At 61.5% G+C, this 16,624-nt stretch overlaps 3 protein-coding genes across 3 annotated transcripts; 1 reads left to right on the plus strand and 2 right to left on the minus strand.

Moving 5' to 3' along the window:
* Nucleotides 1-864: 864 nt before the first annotated feature.
* On the plus strand, nucleotides 865-3,543 carry STK16 (serine/threonine kinase 16). The gene is made up of 7 exons (XM_082484368.1): nucleotides 865-962; nucleotides 1,829-2,048; nucleotides 2,129-2,262; nucleotides 2,340-2,460; nucleotides 2,541-2,636; nucleotides 2,707-2,828; nucleotides 2,924-3,543. The coding sequence occupies exons 1-7, from the start codon at nucleotides 877-879 to the stop codon at nucleotides 3,060-3,062; spliced, it is 918 nt and encodes a 305-aa protein (XP_082340494.1). The 5' UTR covers nucleotides 865-876; the 3' UTR covers nucleotides 3,063-3,543.
* Nucleotides 3,544-4,077: 534 nt separating this feature from the next.
* LOC309671917 (tubulin alpha-5 chain) lies at nucleotides 4,078-8,449 on the minus strand. Its single transcript, XM_082483276.1, has 4 exons — nucleotides 8,339-8,449; nucleotides 6,481-6,703; nucleotides 5,850-5,998; nucleotides 4,078-5,693 (listed from the first exon to the last, which is right to left on the minus strand). The coding sequence occupies exons 1-4, from the start codon at nucleotides 8,339-8,341 to the stop codon at nucleotides 4,722-4,724; spliced, it is 1,347 nt and encodes a 448-aa protein (XP_082339402.1). The 5' UTR covers nucleotides 8,342-8,449; the 3' UTR covers nucleotides 4,078-4,721.
* A 1,478-nt stretch (nucleotides 8,450-9,927) lies between these two features.
* Nucleotides 9,928-11,798, minus strand: LOC309672061 (tubulin alpha-5 chain-like; the record flags this gene model as incomplete). Its single annotated transcript, XM_082483467.1, has 3 exons — nucleotides 9,928-11,145; nucleotides 11,329-11,477; nucleotides 11,618-11,798. The coding sequence occupies 3 exons, from the start codon at nucleotides 11,796-11,798 to the stop codon at nucleotides 10,174-10,176; spliced, it is 1,302 nt and encodes a 433-aa protein (XP_082339593.1). The 3' UTR covers nucleotides 9,928-10,173.
* Between the last annotated feature and the right edge of the window lie 4,826 nt (nucleotides 11,799-16,624).

Consider the following 16,624-nt stretch of genomic DNA (forward strand, 5'->3'; position numbering starts at 1 on the left):
TCACATGATCCTTCTCCGCCAGCGCCAGGCGCTTCCTCCAGGTCCTAAGTGCAGACAGCTGGAACAGCAGCACAGCTGCAGGGGGGAGCGTGGGATAGTGGGTGTGCGGCTCTGGCCCCCCATGCGCAGTCCAGCCATCCCTCACTCCCCTCAAAGCCCACCCAGCACAGGGCATGGGCAGCACACCACCACCCAAGCCAGCTCCAGCCAGCGGACACATCCTCGGTGCCCCCCGGGTGGTGGGTGACACACGTGAGCGGACGCAGAGCCTCATAGAAGTGCCACCACCAGACAAAATGCCTTCGAGGGAACTCAGCCCACTTGTTTCATCAGAGAGGTGATGATGAGACACCCCGGTTATACCTCCATAGTGAGCGATGCTGCTATTGGAAAACGTCCCAGGACCGAGGGCTGGAGCCTGATGACAAGAGTTGGGTGACAGGGGTGTCGGGGACGTGCCGCAGGGCAGTGTGAGGAGGTGATGCCCTCGAGGACGAGCCCTGCTGGGCCGGCTTTGCCACCTCTGTCCCCTGCCCCGCCGGGGTTCGGGGCTCGGCTCACCGGGGCCACCTCCGGGGAGCGGCGGGGCTGCGGGCTGCCGCTACCACCGCCACCGCTCGCAACCGGGGGTGGTGGTGCCACCGCGCCGGCGACACCGCGTTCCACCGCGGTCACAACGCGGGACGAGCCCGGGGCTCGGCGCTGCACATCCCCCCGTCCCCCCCCGCAGCCCGCCCGCTCCGGAGGAGGGACCGTGAGATCCTCGCCGCGGCGGCACCTGGGATCGGCAAAAGGCTGCAGCGCCCCGCCCGGTAGGTGACGCGACGGGTGACGCAATGGGTGACGCGCGGCGGCGGGCGATGACGGGAGTGGGCGATGGGGCAGGCGCTGTGCGTCTGCTCTCGCGGCACCATCAGCCTGGGGGGCGTGCGGTACCTCCTGCTCCACCGCCTGGCAGAGGGGTCCGTGGGGAGGCTGGGGCACGGGGGGAGCTCGGGCGGGGGGTCCACGGGCACGGGGGGGATGCTCGGGCACGGGGGGGATGCTTGGGCATGAGGGGTGCTCGGGTATGGGGGGGATGCTCGGGCACAGGGGGTGCTCGGGCATGGGGGGGGATGCTCGGGCATGGGGGGTGCTTGTGCGTGCAGGGGGTGCTCGGGCATGGGGGGAACGCTCGGTCATGAAGGGGATGCTCAGGCAGGGGCCTGCTTGTGCATAGCGGGATGCTCAGGCATGGAGGTGATGCTCAGGCATGGAGAGTACTCGGGCATAATGGGTGCTTGTGCATGGGGGTATGTTTGGGCGTGGGGGTGATGCTCAGGCATAGGGGATGTTCGGGCACGGGGTGGGGGGGTGCTTGGGCATGGGGGTGATGCTCAGGCATAGGGGATGCTCAGGCATGGGGCAGTATGCTTGGGTGTGTGAGATATTTGGGCATGGTGGGGAGATGCTTGAGCACAGGTGGTGTTTGGGTATGGGGGAGATGCTTGAAAATAGGATGTGCTTGTGCATGGAGGGGGATTGTCATGCTGGGTGGCAGGGTTGAGTCATGCCCAGGAGTGGGTGCTTGGACCCATGGGTGTGAGGGTGATTAGGCCAGTGGGGTTGTTCATGCAGAGGGGGGGACGCTTTGGGTGCCTGGCAGGTGCCCCCAAGGTGGGGGGAACATGCATGTCTGGGGAGTTCCCGTGGAGAGGGGTGCAGGCACCTGCTGCCTCCTGCCCCGCTCTCCTGGGTGCTCACAGTTGAGGCCGGGCACAAGGCCCTGATGTGGGGGGTGTCCCTAGCAGTGGGACACCCAGCTCATACCGCGCTCGGCTCCTCACAGGGGCTTCAGCTACGTGGACCTGGTGGAGGGGCTGCGGGACGGGCGCTTCTATGCCCTGAAGCGCATCCTGTGCCATGACAAGGAGGACCGCCAGGCCGCCCTGCACGAGGTGGAGATGCACGGCCTCTTCGACCACCCCAACATCCTGCGTCTGGTGGCCCACTGCATGGTGGAGAAGGGCGCCAAGCATGAAGCCTGGCTCCTCCTGCCCTACGTGAAGGTGAGGGGGGGCTCCCCTGGCTGCCCCCACCCACTTGCCACCAAGAGCGGCAGTGCTGACCGGCTGCTTGCATTTTCCAGGGGGGGACCCTCTGGAGAGAGGTGGAAGCACTGAGAGAGAAAGGGACCTTCATGCCAGAGCAGCGGATCCTCCTCATCCTCCATGGCATCTGCCGCGGGCTGCAAGCCATCCACAGCAAAGGCTACGCACACAGGTGTGGGGCTGGCAGCCCCAGTTGAGGGGGGGTTGGCAGGGGGCCCAGCAGGTGCTCAGTGATGTCCATCCCTGCAGGGACCTCAAGCCCACCAATGTGCTGCTGGATGAGGATGACCGGCCTGTGCTGATGGACCTGGGCTCCATGAACCACGCTCGCATCGAAGTCAACAGTTCTCAAAAGGCCATGGCCGTGCAGGTGGGTGCCCTGTGACATCACCCCACCAGCCCATCCCTGCCCGGACCCCTTCTTCCCTACCCTCACCCTCCTCTCTGCAGGACTGGGCTGCCCAGCGCTGCACCATCTCCTACCGTGCCCCTGAGCTCTTCACGGTGCCCAGCCAGTGTGTCATAGACGAGCGCACAGATATCTGGGTAAGGTTCTGTCCCCTCATCCCCTGTCCCACCACCACAGGTCTGCTCTGACACCCCCCCCACGCTTCAGTCCCTAGGCTGTGTACTCTACTGCATGATGTTTGGGGAGGGCCCCTACGATGCCATCTTCCAGAAGGGCGACAGCGTGGCTCTGGCAGTGCAGAACCCCATCGTTGTGCCCCCCACGACCAGGTGAGGCACTGGGGAGGCTCACCCTGCTCCCAGGCAGCCCCCTGGATCTTGTGCACCAGGCAGACCCCCCCCTCCCCTCGCTGTCTTTCCTCCAGGTACTCAGCTGCCTTGCAGTGCCTGCTCTCCTCCTTGATGACGCTGAACCCCCAGGAGCGACCCAGCATAAATGATGTCCTCCACCAGCTGGAGGGGCTGCAACCAGCACCGCCGGGCCAGGACACCACACAGATCTGAGCCCGTCCCACCCCACAGCGGCAATGTGACCCAAGGATGAGCTGGGGAAGAGCGGCTGCCCTCGTCCCTGCTCCCCCATGGAGCTGTTGTGGAGAAGATGGATGCGCTTGGGGGAGAGCTGCTGCTCTGTGCCAGAGGCGTGTTGGGTTTGGAGTGGTCTGTGCCCTGTGTGCTGCTGCCTGGGACTTGGTCTGTGCCCCAGGACTGTGGAAGTGTGACCTGCTGCTAAACACGGGGCCCTCGCTGGCTGCTGCCTCCCCCGGGGGTTGCAGAGGACGATGCTGTGGGGACCCCCCCACCCCGGGTGATGGCAACCACAGCCTCATAGCTCTGCGCCCCAGGAGGGTTGCTCCTGACCAGGGCAGAGCTGTAGTCCGGGTCCTGGTGCGGTGCTGGAGCAAAGCCGGGGGTCCCCACACCCTCTCCGCCACTGCTCTCGGCACCGATGTTGCCTTGTGTTTGGAGTAAAAGATGTTCTTGAGGAGGTGTGGATGCGTCCCTGTCTGTGGGGAGTGGGTCCGGCCAGCACACGGGGAGAAGGGGGCATGCTGTCTGGGTCGAGCAGCCAAGCGTTGCTGGAGGGGACCGCAGCTGGGGGGGGGGGGCAGTGGCGCAGCTGGAGCATAAGCAATAAGCTGGGAAAGTTAACCCCTGGCCCTGGTGGGCTCCCGCTGGGAGTTAAAACAACTCTGCAGCTGGAGCCACGCACCACTGTTCGGAGCCTCCGGGGCTGGGCGCTGCGGGACGGGGCTCAGCACAGCACAGGCAGGCAGGCAGAGGCAGAGATACAGGCAGAACTTCTCAGCTGCCCAAGGAGAGGAAGGTGGATGCTCAGGCTGGGGAGCTACCAGAGGTTGGGAGGCAGGAGCAGCAGCCCTGCTGTGGTGGGGGCGAGCAGAGCCTCGGGACAGCACAGCCACCCTTGGCTGGGGAGGCTGACTGGGACATGCAGCGGTTGGGCTGCCCGGGAGTGGGACGGTGGTGGGGTGTAAAAAAAAGAGATGCAGACAAACGGTTTCACAGGGAGCGTTCCCTTCCTTTAATCCTCTCACCACAACACAGCAGAAAAGCAGCCGCAGGGGTTCATGCCGCGTTGGATGCCCTCGCGGGGCGCACCCGCTGCACAGCAGAGCCGGGCATGCCCCTTATCCCCACGCTGTGGCCACAGGGACGAGGTGCCAGGCTACTTTGTTGTTTTAACCACCACTCTCCTTAAGAGACGAGCCCACCTACCCTCTGGGCTGCATGTGGGGAGAAGTCCCAGCAGCTGCGGATTTTTTCCTGCTCAGGCTAAATCTGCTCCCATGGGCTCCAGGAGACAACGCAGGGCCATGTACCGCGGGGCCATGTACCACACAAGGAAGCGGTACCCACCCCTGGCTGGAGCAGCGAGTGGGGTGGGATGTGTGCCACGGCCCTGGGGGGTGGACCCAGGGGCTCTTACCTGCGTGGGGAGCAAGCCGGAGCTGGAGCGGAGCGCTGGGATGAAGCATAGCAGCACCAGCAGCAGAGCTGAAGCACTCACCACACACCTGACCTGGCAAGAAACCAATACAGCTGGGGGGTTAGTGGGAGACACGGAGGCTCTGAAATGGTTTATTACAAAGGGTTTCTGCAGGTAACACAGGGAAGGAGCGCCGTCTTTTTCGAGAGGCTTCTCTACTCCTCGCCTTCTTCTTCATCCTCGTAGGAGTCCAGGCCCACCTCCTCGTAATCCTTCTCCAGAGCAGCCATGTCTTCCCGTGCCTCAGAGAATTCCCCTTCCTCCATGCCCTCGCCCACATACCAGTGCACGAAGGCTCGCTTGGCGTACATCAGGTCGAACTTGTGGTCCAGGCGAGCCCAGGCCTCGGCGATGGCCGTGGTGTTGCTCAGCATGCAGACGGCGCGCTGCACCTTGGCCAGGTCTCCCCCCGGCACCACCGTGGGTGGCTGGTAGTTGATGCCCACCTTGAAGCCCGTGGGGCACCAGTCCACAAACTGGATGCTGCGCTTGGTCTTGATGGTGGCGATGGCAGCGTTGACGTCCTTGGGCACCACGTCCCCACGGTACAGCAGGCAGCAGGCCATGTACTTGCCGTGGCGAGGGTCACACTTCACCATCTGGTTGGCTGGCTCAAAGCAGGAGTTGGTGATCTCGGCCACTGACAGCTGCTCGTGATAAGCCTTCTCTGCGGAGATGACAGGGGCGTAGGTGGCCAGGGGGAAGTGGATGCGAGGGTAGGGCACCAGGTTGGTCTGGAACTCAGTCAGGTCAACATTCAGGGCCCCATCGAACCTTAGTGATGCTGTGATGGATGAGACTATCTGGCTGATGAGTCTGTTCAAGTTGGTGTAGGTTGGGCGTTCAATATCCAGGTTCCTGCGGCAGATGTCATAGATGGCCTCGTTGTCCACCATAAAGGCACAGTCTGAGTGCTCCAGGGTGGTGTGTGTGGTGAGGATGGAGTTGTAGGGCTCCACCACGGCAGTGGAGACCTGTGGCGCAGGGTAGATGGAGAACTCCAGCTTGGACTTCTTGCCGTAGTCAACAGATAGTCGCTCCATCAACAGCGAGGTAAAGCCAGACCCAGTTCCTCCTCCAAAGCTGTGAAACACGAGGAATCCCTGGAGACCTGTGCACTGGTCAGCCTGCAGAGAGATGCACGAGATTGCTCAGAAGTCCTTCAGGACCTGGTCCATCCCTGCCAAGGGCAGCTGCAGAGCTCTCCCAGAGTGCAGCAGGGCTCACGGCAGGATACTGGAGCCCAGCAGAGGGGGGCACATCCCCCCTGTGTGGTCACCTACCAGCTTCCGGATCCTGTCCAGCACTTGGTCAATGATCTCTTTGCCAATGGTGTAGTGTCCACGGGCATAATTGTTGGCAGCATCCTCCTTGCCGGTGATCAGCTGCTCGGGATGGAAGAGCTGGCGGTAGATTCCAGCCCGAACCTCGTCTAGGAGAGAACAGGAGAGGGCTGAGCCTAGTGCAGGCTGTTGGTTTGAGCCAGCCACCACGCAGCTGAGCGGGTGAGAGCACCCGTTCCTCACCCTCCTCCCAGCTCCGCCTGTCAGGGACATGGCCAAGGACCCACACGTCAGCAGGGCCACCACCAGCATCAGGTTTCTCTGACAGGAGGAGGTGGCTGCCACCTCCCTCCGCAGGAGCTCAGCTTCTCCCACCCATCGGAGCTGCCTGTGCACAGCAGCGTGTAGCGGGAGCTGCCATGCCGGTTGGGCTGGTTTCTCTCTGTGCACATGTGGGAGCAGAGACTATCAGCACAGCTGCCACTAGGACAGTTCAGGGACAAAAGCTGCTGCTCAAGTTTGTGGCTTCTCCTGGGGAAAGGAGGGCCCTCAGGTTGAACGCAGTGCAGGATACTGCCAGCAGACCACGAGCACTGGCTGCTCCTCAGGCTGTGCAAACTCCAGCACTCACCGATCACGGTGGGCTCCAGGTCCACAAAGATGGCCCGTGGGACATGCTTGCCAGCCCCGGTCTCACAGAAGAAGGTGGTGAAGGAGTCGTCCCCTCCACCGATGGTTTTGTCGCTGGGCATCTGCCCGTCGGGCTGGATGCCGTGCTCCAGGCAGTACAGCTCCCAGCAGGTGTTGCCCATCTGGACGCCGGCTTGGCCGACATGGACGGAGATGCACTCACGCTGGGGAGGGGGAGGCAGGGTCAAATCCTGGCACAGCTCTGTCCTGCATGGGCAGAGGGCTTTGCCTGGTGCCAGTGCCACACAGCCACCTGCACAGGACCTGCTCCGGCCAGTGGCCCCAGGGAGTACATTTTCCTTTGGGTGACCTCCTGCATAGCCCTGAGGGGCCCCACACGGCTGTCATTGCCCTCAGCCATGCACAGGCACCGTGCCAGGTTGGGAGCCAGCTCTGGCGTCGCTCCTGCCCAGCCCTCGCTGAGGGTCACCAGCCCCATGGACTCTGGCCGGGGCTGTCCTCCAGCAGCACGGGGAGCAGATCCTGGCCCAGGATCCCTGCCCCAGCCACCCTGCCAGGCTCCCCGCCAGCCTCTGCCCCTTCCCCATGCCACAGCAGCCCGGCAAGGTGCTGAGCTGAGCCGGGCACATATTTAACCCATGAGGTGGCACAGGGAGATCCTCCTGCTTGCTGCTCCAAAGCCAGGGAAGCCCTCATCCTCCAGGGGTGAGGGGCCTTGGGGATGCAGGGGCAGAGGGTGGCAGCCAGGGGATGGCTGGCAGTGAAGCCCAGCAGTCTCCGAGGCAGCACAGAAACGCCCTGAGCTACGCAGTCCCAACCCAGGCCTGCAAAACCTGGCTGGGCAGAAGCGCCAGGGCAGAAGCGCCAGGGAGAGGGCTTTGAGCTGGAGATGTGCCTCCTGCGCTCCCATCCTGCAGGTGCAGGCCTGCGTTGCCACCCCTGGCATCCCTCCTCCGCTATCCCCTAGCATCCTTGGTCCTCTGTCCCTAGCATCCCTCCTCTGCTACCCCTACCATCCCTGCTCCCCTGGGGCGGGACACGGCAACTCAGCCTGGGGGTCCCGGGGATCTTCACTCTCGCGTTTCCCGACCGCGCAGCGCTCTGAGCCGCGATGGGGACCGTGCCCCGTTCCAACGCTGGGGGTGTGTGCAAAGAGGGGGGGCACAAGGACTCCTGCCTCCTCCAGGAGGTCCGGGTCAGGCTCAGCCCGCCGGGAGGAAGGGCTGCCCGGGGCAGGGTCCCCGGCAGAGCCCGGTCAGCGCTACGGCAGGCGGGGCGCTGCGCTGCTCCTCCTGGCACGGCCCCGGTCCCCCCCTTCCCGGGCCGCTAAATATAGCCCCGGCCCCAGGCGAGGGCAGCGACGACTGCCCGGTTTAGACAGCGGTCCCGGCCCTCTCCGCCGCTGCCAGACCCCCGCGGGACGGGAAAACGGGACCCCCACGGCACCTCCCCATCTCCTTCCCCCGACGGGGCACCCGCTGCCGCGGGGGCAGCCCCGCCGAGCTCCCAGCTCCTGCCCCCGGTGCCCGGCTGGCGCCTCCACCCCCGACAGCTGTCCCCGTCCGTCCGCGGCCACCATTCCTCACCGGAGGGGTCACCCCCCTCCATCCCCAGCGTCCTTCCTCCGCCCCGCCGCAGCGGCGGGGGGGACCGAGGCGCCTCGGGACCGGTGGCGGCGAGGGGGGGAGGCACGGCTGCCCCGGGCAGGGACCGGTGGGGCTGCCCAAGGTCACGGCGGGGAAGGAGGGGGTGCACCGCGGCGGCTCCGCCGTGCCCGGTGCTCCGGGGGGGGCTGCCGGGCGCCCTCCCTGCCTCCCCCCCGCCCGGCCCGCACTCACCATGCTGCGGCTGAAGGGGGGTGTCCGTGCTCTCCCGGCGGCTCGGTGCGACGGGGCTCGGCGGGGAAGCTGCGGCTGCTGCAATCCCCTCCGCAGCGCCCTCTTATAGGTGGGAGGGGCCTACTGCCGTCACGCCCCTTCATTTAGGTATATTTGCATGCGGGGCGGGAGTACCCACTTCGCGGGCAGTGGGAGCCTGGCTGCGTCCCTTCTCGGCTGCGGGGGGACCCTGAGGTGCCGGGGCAGGGGGTGCTCTCCCCCCTCTGCCGGGAGGGAAGCGGGGGAGCATCCAGCCAGGCTGTGGGCAGGAGGTCTGGGCTCCAGCGAGCTCTCAGCGGGTACAGGTGGTGCTCAACCAGCAGGACGGTGGGCCAGAGCAGGTACAGCAGCTCCTACCCTGCTCTGCTCTACCACCAGCTACCCTACACTGTAGGCATTCTGGGATCTAGGGCTACCCTGAGACCACCTGGGCCTCTAGAGCAGAAGACAGGAGCAGGAACATGTTAGAGACCGGGGTACCTCCAAACCTCAGCACTTTGGGAACCCCTGGCTGGTGGGGACAGGCAGTGCTGTGCCTCCGCAATGAGATTGCAGATCAGCATGACAAACCTGAGCTGGGGGGCTGGCCCAGCTAAAAAAAAAAAAAAAAAAAAAAAAAAAAAAAAAAAAAAAAAAAAAGGGGTCATTGCAGCCTGTTTGCCGTTAATGACTTGTGACTACACTCAGAGGAGCCCCTCTGCCTGACCTCCAACTAGCACAGCCTACCCTGCCGGGGCCAGGGCTGGTCCGGCTGCTGTGGATGCACGGGCCACCAGACTGGCTGCTGGCTAAGGAAAAAACAGAGCCCAACATCCCAGCTTTGCAGGCTGCGTGCAGCAGGGAGAGGGCTCTGTCCTTGCCGCCAGAGCATGGGCTTGCACAGCTATCCCTGCCCATGGGGATGGGGGCTTTGCTGCCCAGGATCATGCCAGGAGAATCTGCAGCGGGGTCCAGATCAGAGATGCACTATAATATTTAAGAAAAAAAGGAACAGCACAGAGTTCCAGCTCCTACGTGCTTCTGGCAGCAGAGTCGGGTCTCTGAAGGCGCAGGGTGAAAGCATCTCTGAGGTGGGACCAGAGCAGTGTGCCCAGCATGAGGGGCAGCGACTCCTGCCCTGGCGCAGCAGCAGGCACCGCTCAGTCTGAGCCCGGGGCTCTGGTCACGGGCATGGGGAGCCGCGCCAGGTGCCCTGCGCAGTGGGACCAGTACCTGGCCAGGCTCCAGCAATCAGTGCATCCCAGTGCTGGCTCACACTTTCCCCTCCGGCTGACACGGGTGCATGCTGGGAGGAGGAGGGCAGGGGAGGACAGTCCCTGTGGGTCAATATAGCTGGAGCATTAGTGTTAAGCAGGGAAAATTAATCTCTGGACCCAGCATGCTGGATAATGTGTAACAGAAATCTCCTGCTTGCAGCTGGAGCTAGGATGTGATGTTTGGACTCCTGACTGCTGAGCAGGGCAGGGAGAGGGCTCAGAATGCGGCCAACAGAGAACATGAGCTGGGGCAGGCGGTGTAGGGCCATGTGCCCCAGAGGGATGGCAGGGCACTGAGAGGGACACGCAGGGAGTGGGCAAAGGTGCTCCCAGATGGTGGACCCCATGTCCATGTGTGCTGGGATGAAGCATAGCAGCACCAGCAGCAGAGCTAAAGCACTCACCACACACCTGACCTGGCAAGAAACCAATGCAGCTGGGGGGTTAGTGGGAGACACGGAGGCTCTGAAATGGTTTATTGAAAAGGGTTTCTGTAGGTAACACAGGGAAGGAGCACCGTCTTTTTTGACAGGGACTTCTCTACTCCTCGCCTTCTTCTTCATCCTCGTAGGAGTCCAGGCCCACCTCCTCGTAATCCTTCTCCAGAGCAGCCATGTCTTCCCGTGCCTCAGAGAATTCCCCTTCCTCCATGCCCTCGCCCACATACCAGTGCACGAAGGCTCGCTTGGCGTACATCAGGTCGAACTTGTGGTCCAGGCGAGCCCAGGCCTCGGCGATGGCCGTGGTGTTGCTCAGCATGCAGACGGCGCGCTGCACCTTGGCCAGGTCTCCCCCCGGCACCACCGTGGGTGGCTGGTAGTTGATGCCCACCTTGAAGCCCGTGGGGCACCAGTCCACAAACTGGATGCTGCGCTTGGTCTTGATGGTGGCGATGGCAGCGTTGACGTCCTTGGGCACCACGTCCCCACGGTACAGCAGGCAGCAGGCCATGTACTTGCCGTGGCGAGGGTCGCACTTCACCATCTGGTTGGCTGGCTCAAAGCAGGAGTTGGTGATCTCGGCCACTGACAGCTGCTCGTGATAAGCTCTCTCAGCTGAAACCACAGGAGCATAGGTGGCCAGGGGGAAGTGGATGCGAGGGTAGGGCACCAGGTTGGTCTGGAACTCGGTCAGGTCAACATTCAGGGCCCCATCGAACCTTAGTGATGCTGTGATGGATGAGACAACCTGGCTGATGAGTCTGTTCAAGTTGGTGTAAGTTGGGCGTTCAATATCCAGGTTCCTGCGGCAGATGTCATAGATGGCCTCATTGTCCACCATAAAAGCACAGTCCGAATGCTCCAAGGTGCTGTGTGTGGTGAGGATGGAGTTGTAGGGCTCCACCACGGCAGTGGAGACCTGTGGCGCAGGGTAGATGGAGAACTCCAGCTTGGACTTCTTGCCGTAGTCAACAGATAGTCGCTCCATCAACAGCGAGGTGAAGCCAGACCCAGTTCCTCCTCCGAAGCTCCGAAACACAAGGAAGCCCTGGAGTCCCGTGCACTGGTCAGCCTGTGGAGAGAGACAAGTGACATTTCTCCAAGCACTGACTTTTCTGGAGGGAAGTTTCAGAGTTTTGCTTGGGCACCCACAGATGCCTCCCAGCGCACTGCAGGGCTCGTCCCATGCTCCCACCCCTATCAGGGTGCTGGAGCCCAGCACAGGGGGACACGTCTCCCCTGTGTGGTCACCTACCAGCTTCCGGATCCTGTCCAGCACTTGGTCGATGATCTCTTTGCCAATGGTATAGTGCCCACGGGCGTAGTTGTTGGCAGCATCCTCCTTGCCAGTGATCATCTGTTCAGGGTGGAAGAGCTGGCGGTAGACTCCTCCCCGAACCTCATCTAGGAGAGATTAGCACAGTGTCACAGATTTTCTACCTGGCCCTGGGGAAAGGTGGCAGGAGCCACCCTCCGGACTGTCCCACAGTTGGTTGTTCCCAGAGACAGTGACCACCGTCACTGCCCAACTAAGGTGCACTCACCAATCACGGTGGGCTCCAGGTCCACAAAGATGGCCCGCGGGACATGCTTGCCAGCCCCGGTCTCGCAGAAGAAGGTGGTGAAGGAGTCGTCCCCTCCACCGATGGTTTTGTCGCTGGGCATCTGCCCGTCGGGCTGGATGCCGTGCTCCAGGCAGTACAGCTCCCAGCAGGTGTTGCCCATCTGGACGCCGGCTTGGCCGACATGGACGGAGATGCACTCACGCTGGGGAGGGGGAGGCAGGGTTAGATCCCAGCCGGGACCGCAAATGCAGTCACTGCAGGTGGTGAGGGGCACAGCCCAGGCAGGGCACCCCAGGCCTTCGTCAGCTTGTGCAGTCCACACTGCCTTATAGTCTGGGTGCCCTGTGTCCATCCCAACTGGCTGCCCTCTCCCAAATCTGCCTCCCATCACTGCACTGACCACCTCAGGGGTTCAGCGAGATGGAGAGCCATCTGCTGGAGCTAGGGACACCGGGCCAGCACATTCCCTGGATTGTCCCTACCCACAGCCCTGGAAGCACACAGGGAGTACCTTCTCCATTGCCTCAGCATCCACTTGGCTTAAGGGCTGGAGCTCTGCAGCAGCTGCTACAGCCCCTGTTGCTATTCCAACAACAGAGATGCAGCCTGAGATGTCAGAGCATCACCCAGGCACTGGGAGCTGAGGAGGTGAGGGCACTGAGGGTGGGTGCCCATCAAGGGGAGGGATTTGCAACAGCGAACGGTTGCCATGCTCCGAGGCTCAGCTTCCCTAAATTAGCTCTGGAGGAGGAGGAATCGTTAGCTGCACTTCTTAACAGAACTGAGGGCTGAGGTGGGAGGGTCCCCTAGCTCAGGGCTTCAAGGGCAGCCTCATGTCCCTCAGGGGACGTGAGGCTGAGGTGGGCTCTGCAGCCTCGCTCCCTCCAGGTAAGGCATCCCAGAGGCTGCAGCCTTTTCGACAAGAACCAAAATATTCACTGCCTCAGCCCTGCTGTTGCCAAGGACTTGGATGCGTCATCAGGCACAACCGAGGCAGAGGAGCATCCAAACCAAACCGGATTTCCAGAGCCATGGGTGCCCCGCTGTGAGTCAGCTGGCAGGAAGCCGGTGGAGCCAGCCATTTTGAGCTCAGGAGCACAGCAGCGATTCCCGTCCGGGGAAGTTGCACGGGTCACAGCAAGTCCTGGCTCTGTGCACCTAGGGTGCTTTAAGCGCTGCATTTCAGAGGCAGCAGTGACAGTGAGGGATGACGGAAATATAAGCTCTTGATACCTGTGGTGAGAGCCAGAAATCCATCTCCCCACCTTTCCCAAAGTTTAGGTGCAAGGAGCAGCAAAGTGGCACTCCCCTTATCCCTCCCAGAAGGTCCATAAAGGTTTTGTAACACAAGGAGCCAACAGTAAGTCCTAAGGAAACTCCAGGATCCTCAGCAGAAGTGCACAGCAAGCACTGGTGCAGCTGCAAGCACCTCTGGATGGCCACAAGAAAGAAGAGATGGGAAAGAACTCCTCCCTGGCCAAGGACCTTGTGAATTGGGGCCGGTGCAGAGGGTTATGCTGATCACCCTACTTGATCCTGCCAACATGCAGCAGCCAGGACTGGCTTTGTGGGACCCAGCGCTGGCAGCAGGCTGGGCAGAACCCAGCAGCACCAGGGACGAAGCAGCGCTGGTCACCAGCCAGCAGATTCTGCCTCCTTCACAGCAAGTTTTGGCTCAGGAAGGGCAGGGAGCGCAGTCCCGTGGGGCAGCAGGCAGGGTGCCGGGGCATCCTGGGGTTGGGATGTTCTCCGGAGCGGCTGGAGACCTCAGGAGCCAGAGCTTGCAGCAGGACCATGGCGGCAGGGCAGCCCGGGGGCTCACCCACAGCGATGCCCACCCGTGAGTTGTCCCTTGGCCAACCTGAGGAGCAGGGCAGTGGGTGAAGCTTAAGCTTGGTCCTGGGATTCAGCTGTGGGTCTGCAGCCCGTGGGGCTGTCAGACTGAGCGCACTCCCCTCAACCGGAGATGTTACCACGGGACATGGGCAGGAACCGTGGCTGCTAAAAGGGAGGACAGGTGAGAGGGTCAGCCCCGAACACCAGTCTCCTCACACGGCAGGGTTTGGCTGGTGGCCTCCTTGCCTCGGACACTTCAGACGAGTGCAAGCGGGTGCTCCAAGGAGGGAGGTTGCTGAGTGCCAGGGAGGGAGCAGCTCAGGAAAGGCTGAAGCCAGGCAGAGGCAGCACCCGGCACTCCTGCCAGCAGTTGGCCGCACATCTGGGCTCCCAGAGGAGTCCCCCCGGGAAGCGATGGGGGTCACAGCCCGGGGAGGACCCCGCCGCGGTTCCCCCCACACTCCTGGGAGCACCCGCGGGATGGGAGGGAGGGGGCAGCCCGGGTCCGGCACTCACCATGATGCTGCTGATGCTGCTGCCGCCGCCGCACCGTCCTGCCTCTCCCCGGGCTGCCGCAGCTCCGCACGGACGGGACGGCCGCGCCGCCGCCGCCGCCTTATACCGGGGGCGGCACCGAGGCTCCGGGGCGGGTCGCCCCGCCCGAGACAGTTCCGTGCGTTCGTATAAATTTACGTACGTTGCTCATATTTGCATACATTTGCATAGATGCGGCTGTACGGCCCGGCAGCCGGCTGGGTGCAATGGTGAGGCCACTGAGGAGCAGCATCCCCCGAGCCCCCCCGGTTCCCTGCCTCGCAGGAGCCACGGGAGACCCGGGGATCTCCCCGAGGGGAGGGCAGAGGGGCATAAAGGTTGATGTTGCTACGCTTGCCGGTCTTGGCAGAGGGGCTTCAGCTGAGGGGCAGAGATGGCACCTGCTTGCTGGGTGTCCTGCTGATGTGAGGCACCATCCAGACATTAACCAGGGCAGACTTCGGGAGCCAAAGGAAGGAAAGTCATCAGAGAAAGCGGCTCAGGTCTCTCCTCCTGGTGGGTGGAGGTGCTGATGCGATCCGTGGGCCAGCACGGAGCTGGGTCTCTGCCAGCCACCCAAGGCCCCCAAGGAACAACCTGGGGAATTTCTGGAGAAAACACGGGCAGAGGAAACACTTCAGAGACGAGCACAGACTTTCCCGGCCTCTTTGGAGATCAGAGAGGAAAAAGCAGGAAAATTGGCCTTTGCCGCAAGCCCCTCAAAGGCAGGTACGCTCCGGGGCTGTGACTGAAAGCCCTCCCTGCTGACGGGCTCCTCCTTCTCCAGCCTGGCTCTGCTTTACCTCCGTGGTTTTGATCTGTTTTCACAAAGCTTTATGAAATGACCGGTGAGGGGATGAGGAGAACTTGGAGCACCTCGAAGGGGGTCTCTTTGTGGTGACTTCACCGATATCTGGCTTTGCTACAATGAATGACGTGTCCATCCTCCCCCCCACCCCAACCAAAATGCTCGCAGCATCCACTGCCGTGCAGAACCAGTCCTGCCTCTGCCCGAGCCCTCTGACTTAATGAGTTTTCACTGAAAGGGGTTGTCATCTCTCAGCTCACTCTGAAAGTTGAAAGCTGGATCTAAATTATCCCCCCACAATGGCATTTCTTTGTGCCTGAGTCACCTGGAAAGTGTCACCTTCGCTGATGAAGACGTGTAAAGTGACTGAAAGCAGCGGCACTGCTGTGAAGGCTGTGCTGGTGTCTAAGCAACACATTTTGAGATCTGCAGAAATGGCTGTGCCGAATGATCGGAGTGGGTTTAATCAAACTCATAGTAAAAGGGTTTTTTCCACAGAGATGCCCCAGGTTGTGATTGCTGCTGAACCTGGACAGGATGCTGTGGCGACTAGATAACTCTGGAAATGCCTAACTCCTCCCTGTGGTATAAATGTCCTTTGAGTGACCTCAGAGATCACTAGATAACACAGACCATGCTGATGCAGACAGTCCATGAGAGTGAGAGAGTAATTGGTAGCACTGAGGCATCAAAATTTGAGCCCCAGAAGTTAATTGGTGTGAAAAGAAGCAATGGGATCATCTTTCCCCGTGAAAATCTTTGCCAAGGTGCTCACTGAAACGCATGCGGGATGCCAAGACGTCACTTCTGACTGGGTGTCTCCTAGCACCCTCCTTAGTTCCACGGTGCCAATTAATTCTGGGGTGTTTGTAGCATGAATGCTTTGCAGCAGTGGTTGGAAGCACAAGCATCAGAGCTAGGCAGCGAGCTGCATTTCAGGTGGCTGCGCAAGGCTTGCATGGTTCACCCAGCTTTGGAAGATTTGTATGACAATCTGGTGGCACCTCAGGGTGTAAAACAATGTGATACTTCTCCAAGAGATGCCTGGATCTGTTTATACACCATTCTGGTAGAGAGCAGAGGGTGAAACGTCCCCGATTCATCATTGCTGCAAATGGCATGCCGGCAGTGAAAGTAACCGATCAGATGCTGTTATGTTGAACGAGCATGGCAGCAATGACTGACGAGAGAGCTCCATGAGTCATTCGGAGCTACACATCTCCGTGTACCTCTGATCCGAAAAGCCCAAACAGATGTCTAAGCTTTTTTTGAAATGCTTAAGAACAGCTGGCTAAATCCAGGGAGCACCAATGGGCTGCGTCTTCTTAGTGCCTAACTGCGCTCAGCAGCCTGCCAGATGCTGAGCAGCCTGCAGCAGCCTGCAAAGCACACGGCAGAGCCTGAGCTCGCCCTGGCTGGAAGAAGATTCGTCCCCAGGCGACCCCTCTCTCCGAGGTGTTACCCACGTGTCTAGGAAGACCCTGCAAATGCTTTCAGACCACATCAGAAATCACTCGGTTGCAGGAATTGCTCGGGAGACGTTTTCACCATCGCTCAGAACAAAGTCGGACCCTGCACCAGCACCCAGAGAGATACAAAAAGCAAGGAATGCAAATTTTAGGCTAGTGAGTCAGAATTCAAGCACCTCTTGATGGAAGAACAGGAAAAACACATTGAAGATACCCCAGGGGCAGAGCCCTGCACAACACAGGGGAGACCCCTGCTTGCCATTGCTCATGCCCAGGAGATCAGCCAGCTCTCGGACACCCTTATGCAAGGAGGGGAAGGAAGCACAACGTATTGCCGGT

This window comes from Vanellus vanellus, assembly GCF_965231255.1.
Source record: "Vanellus vanellus genome assembly, chromosome: 5".
NCBI classification, from domain to species: Eukaryota; Metazoa; Chordata; class Aves; order Charadriiformes; family Charadriidae; genus Vanellus; species Vanellus vanellus.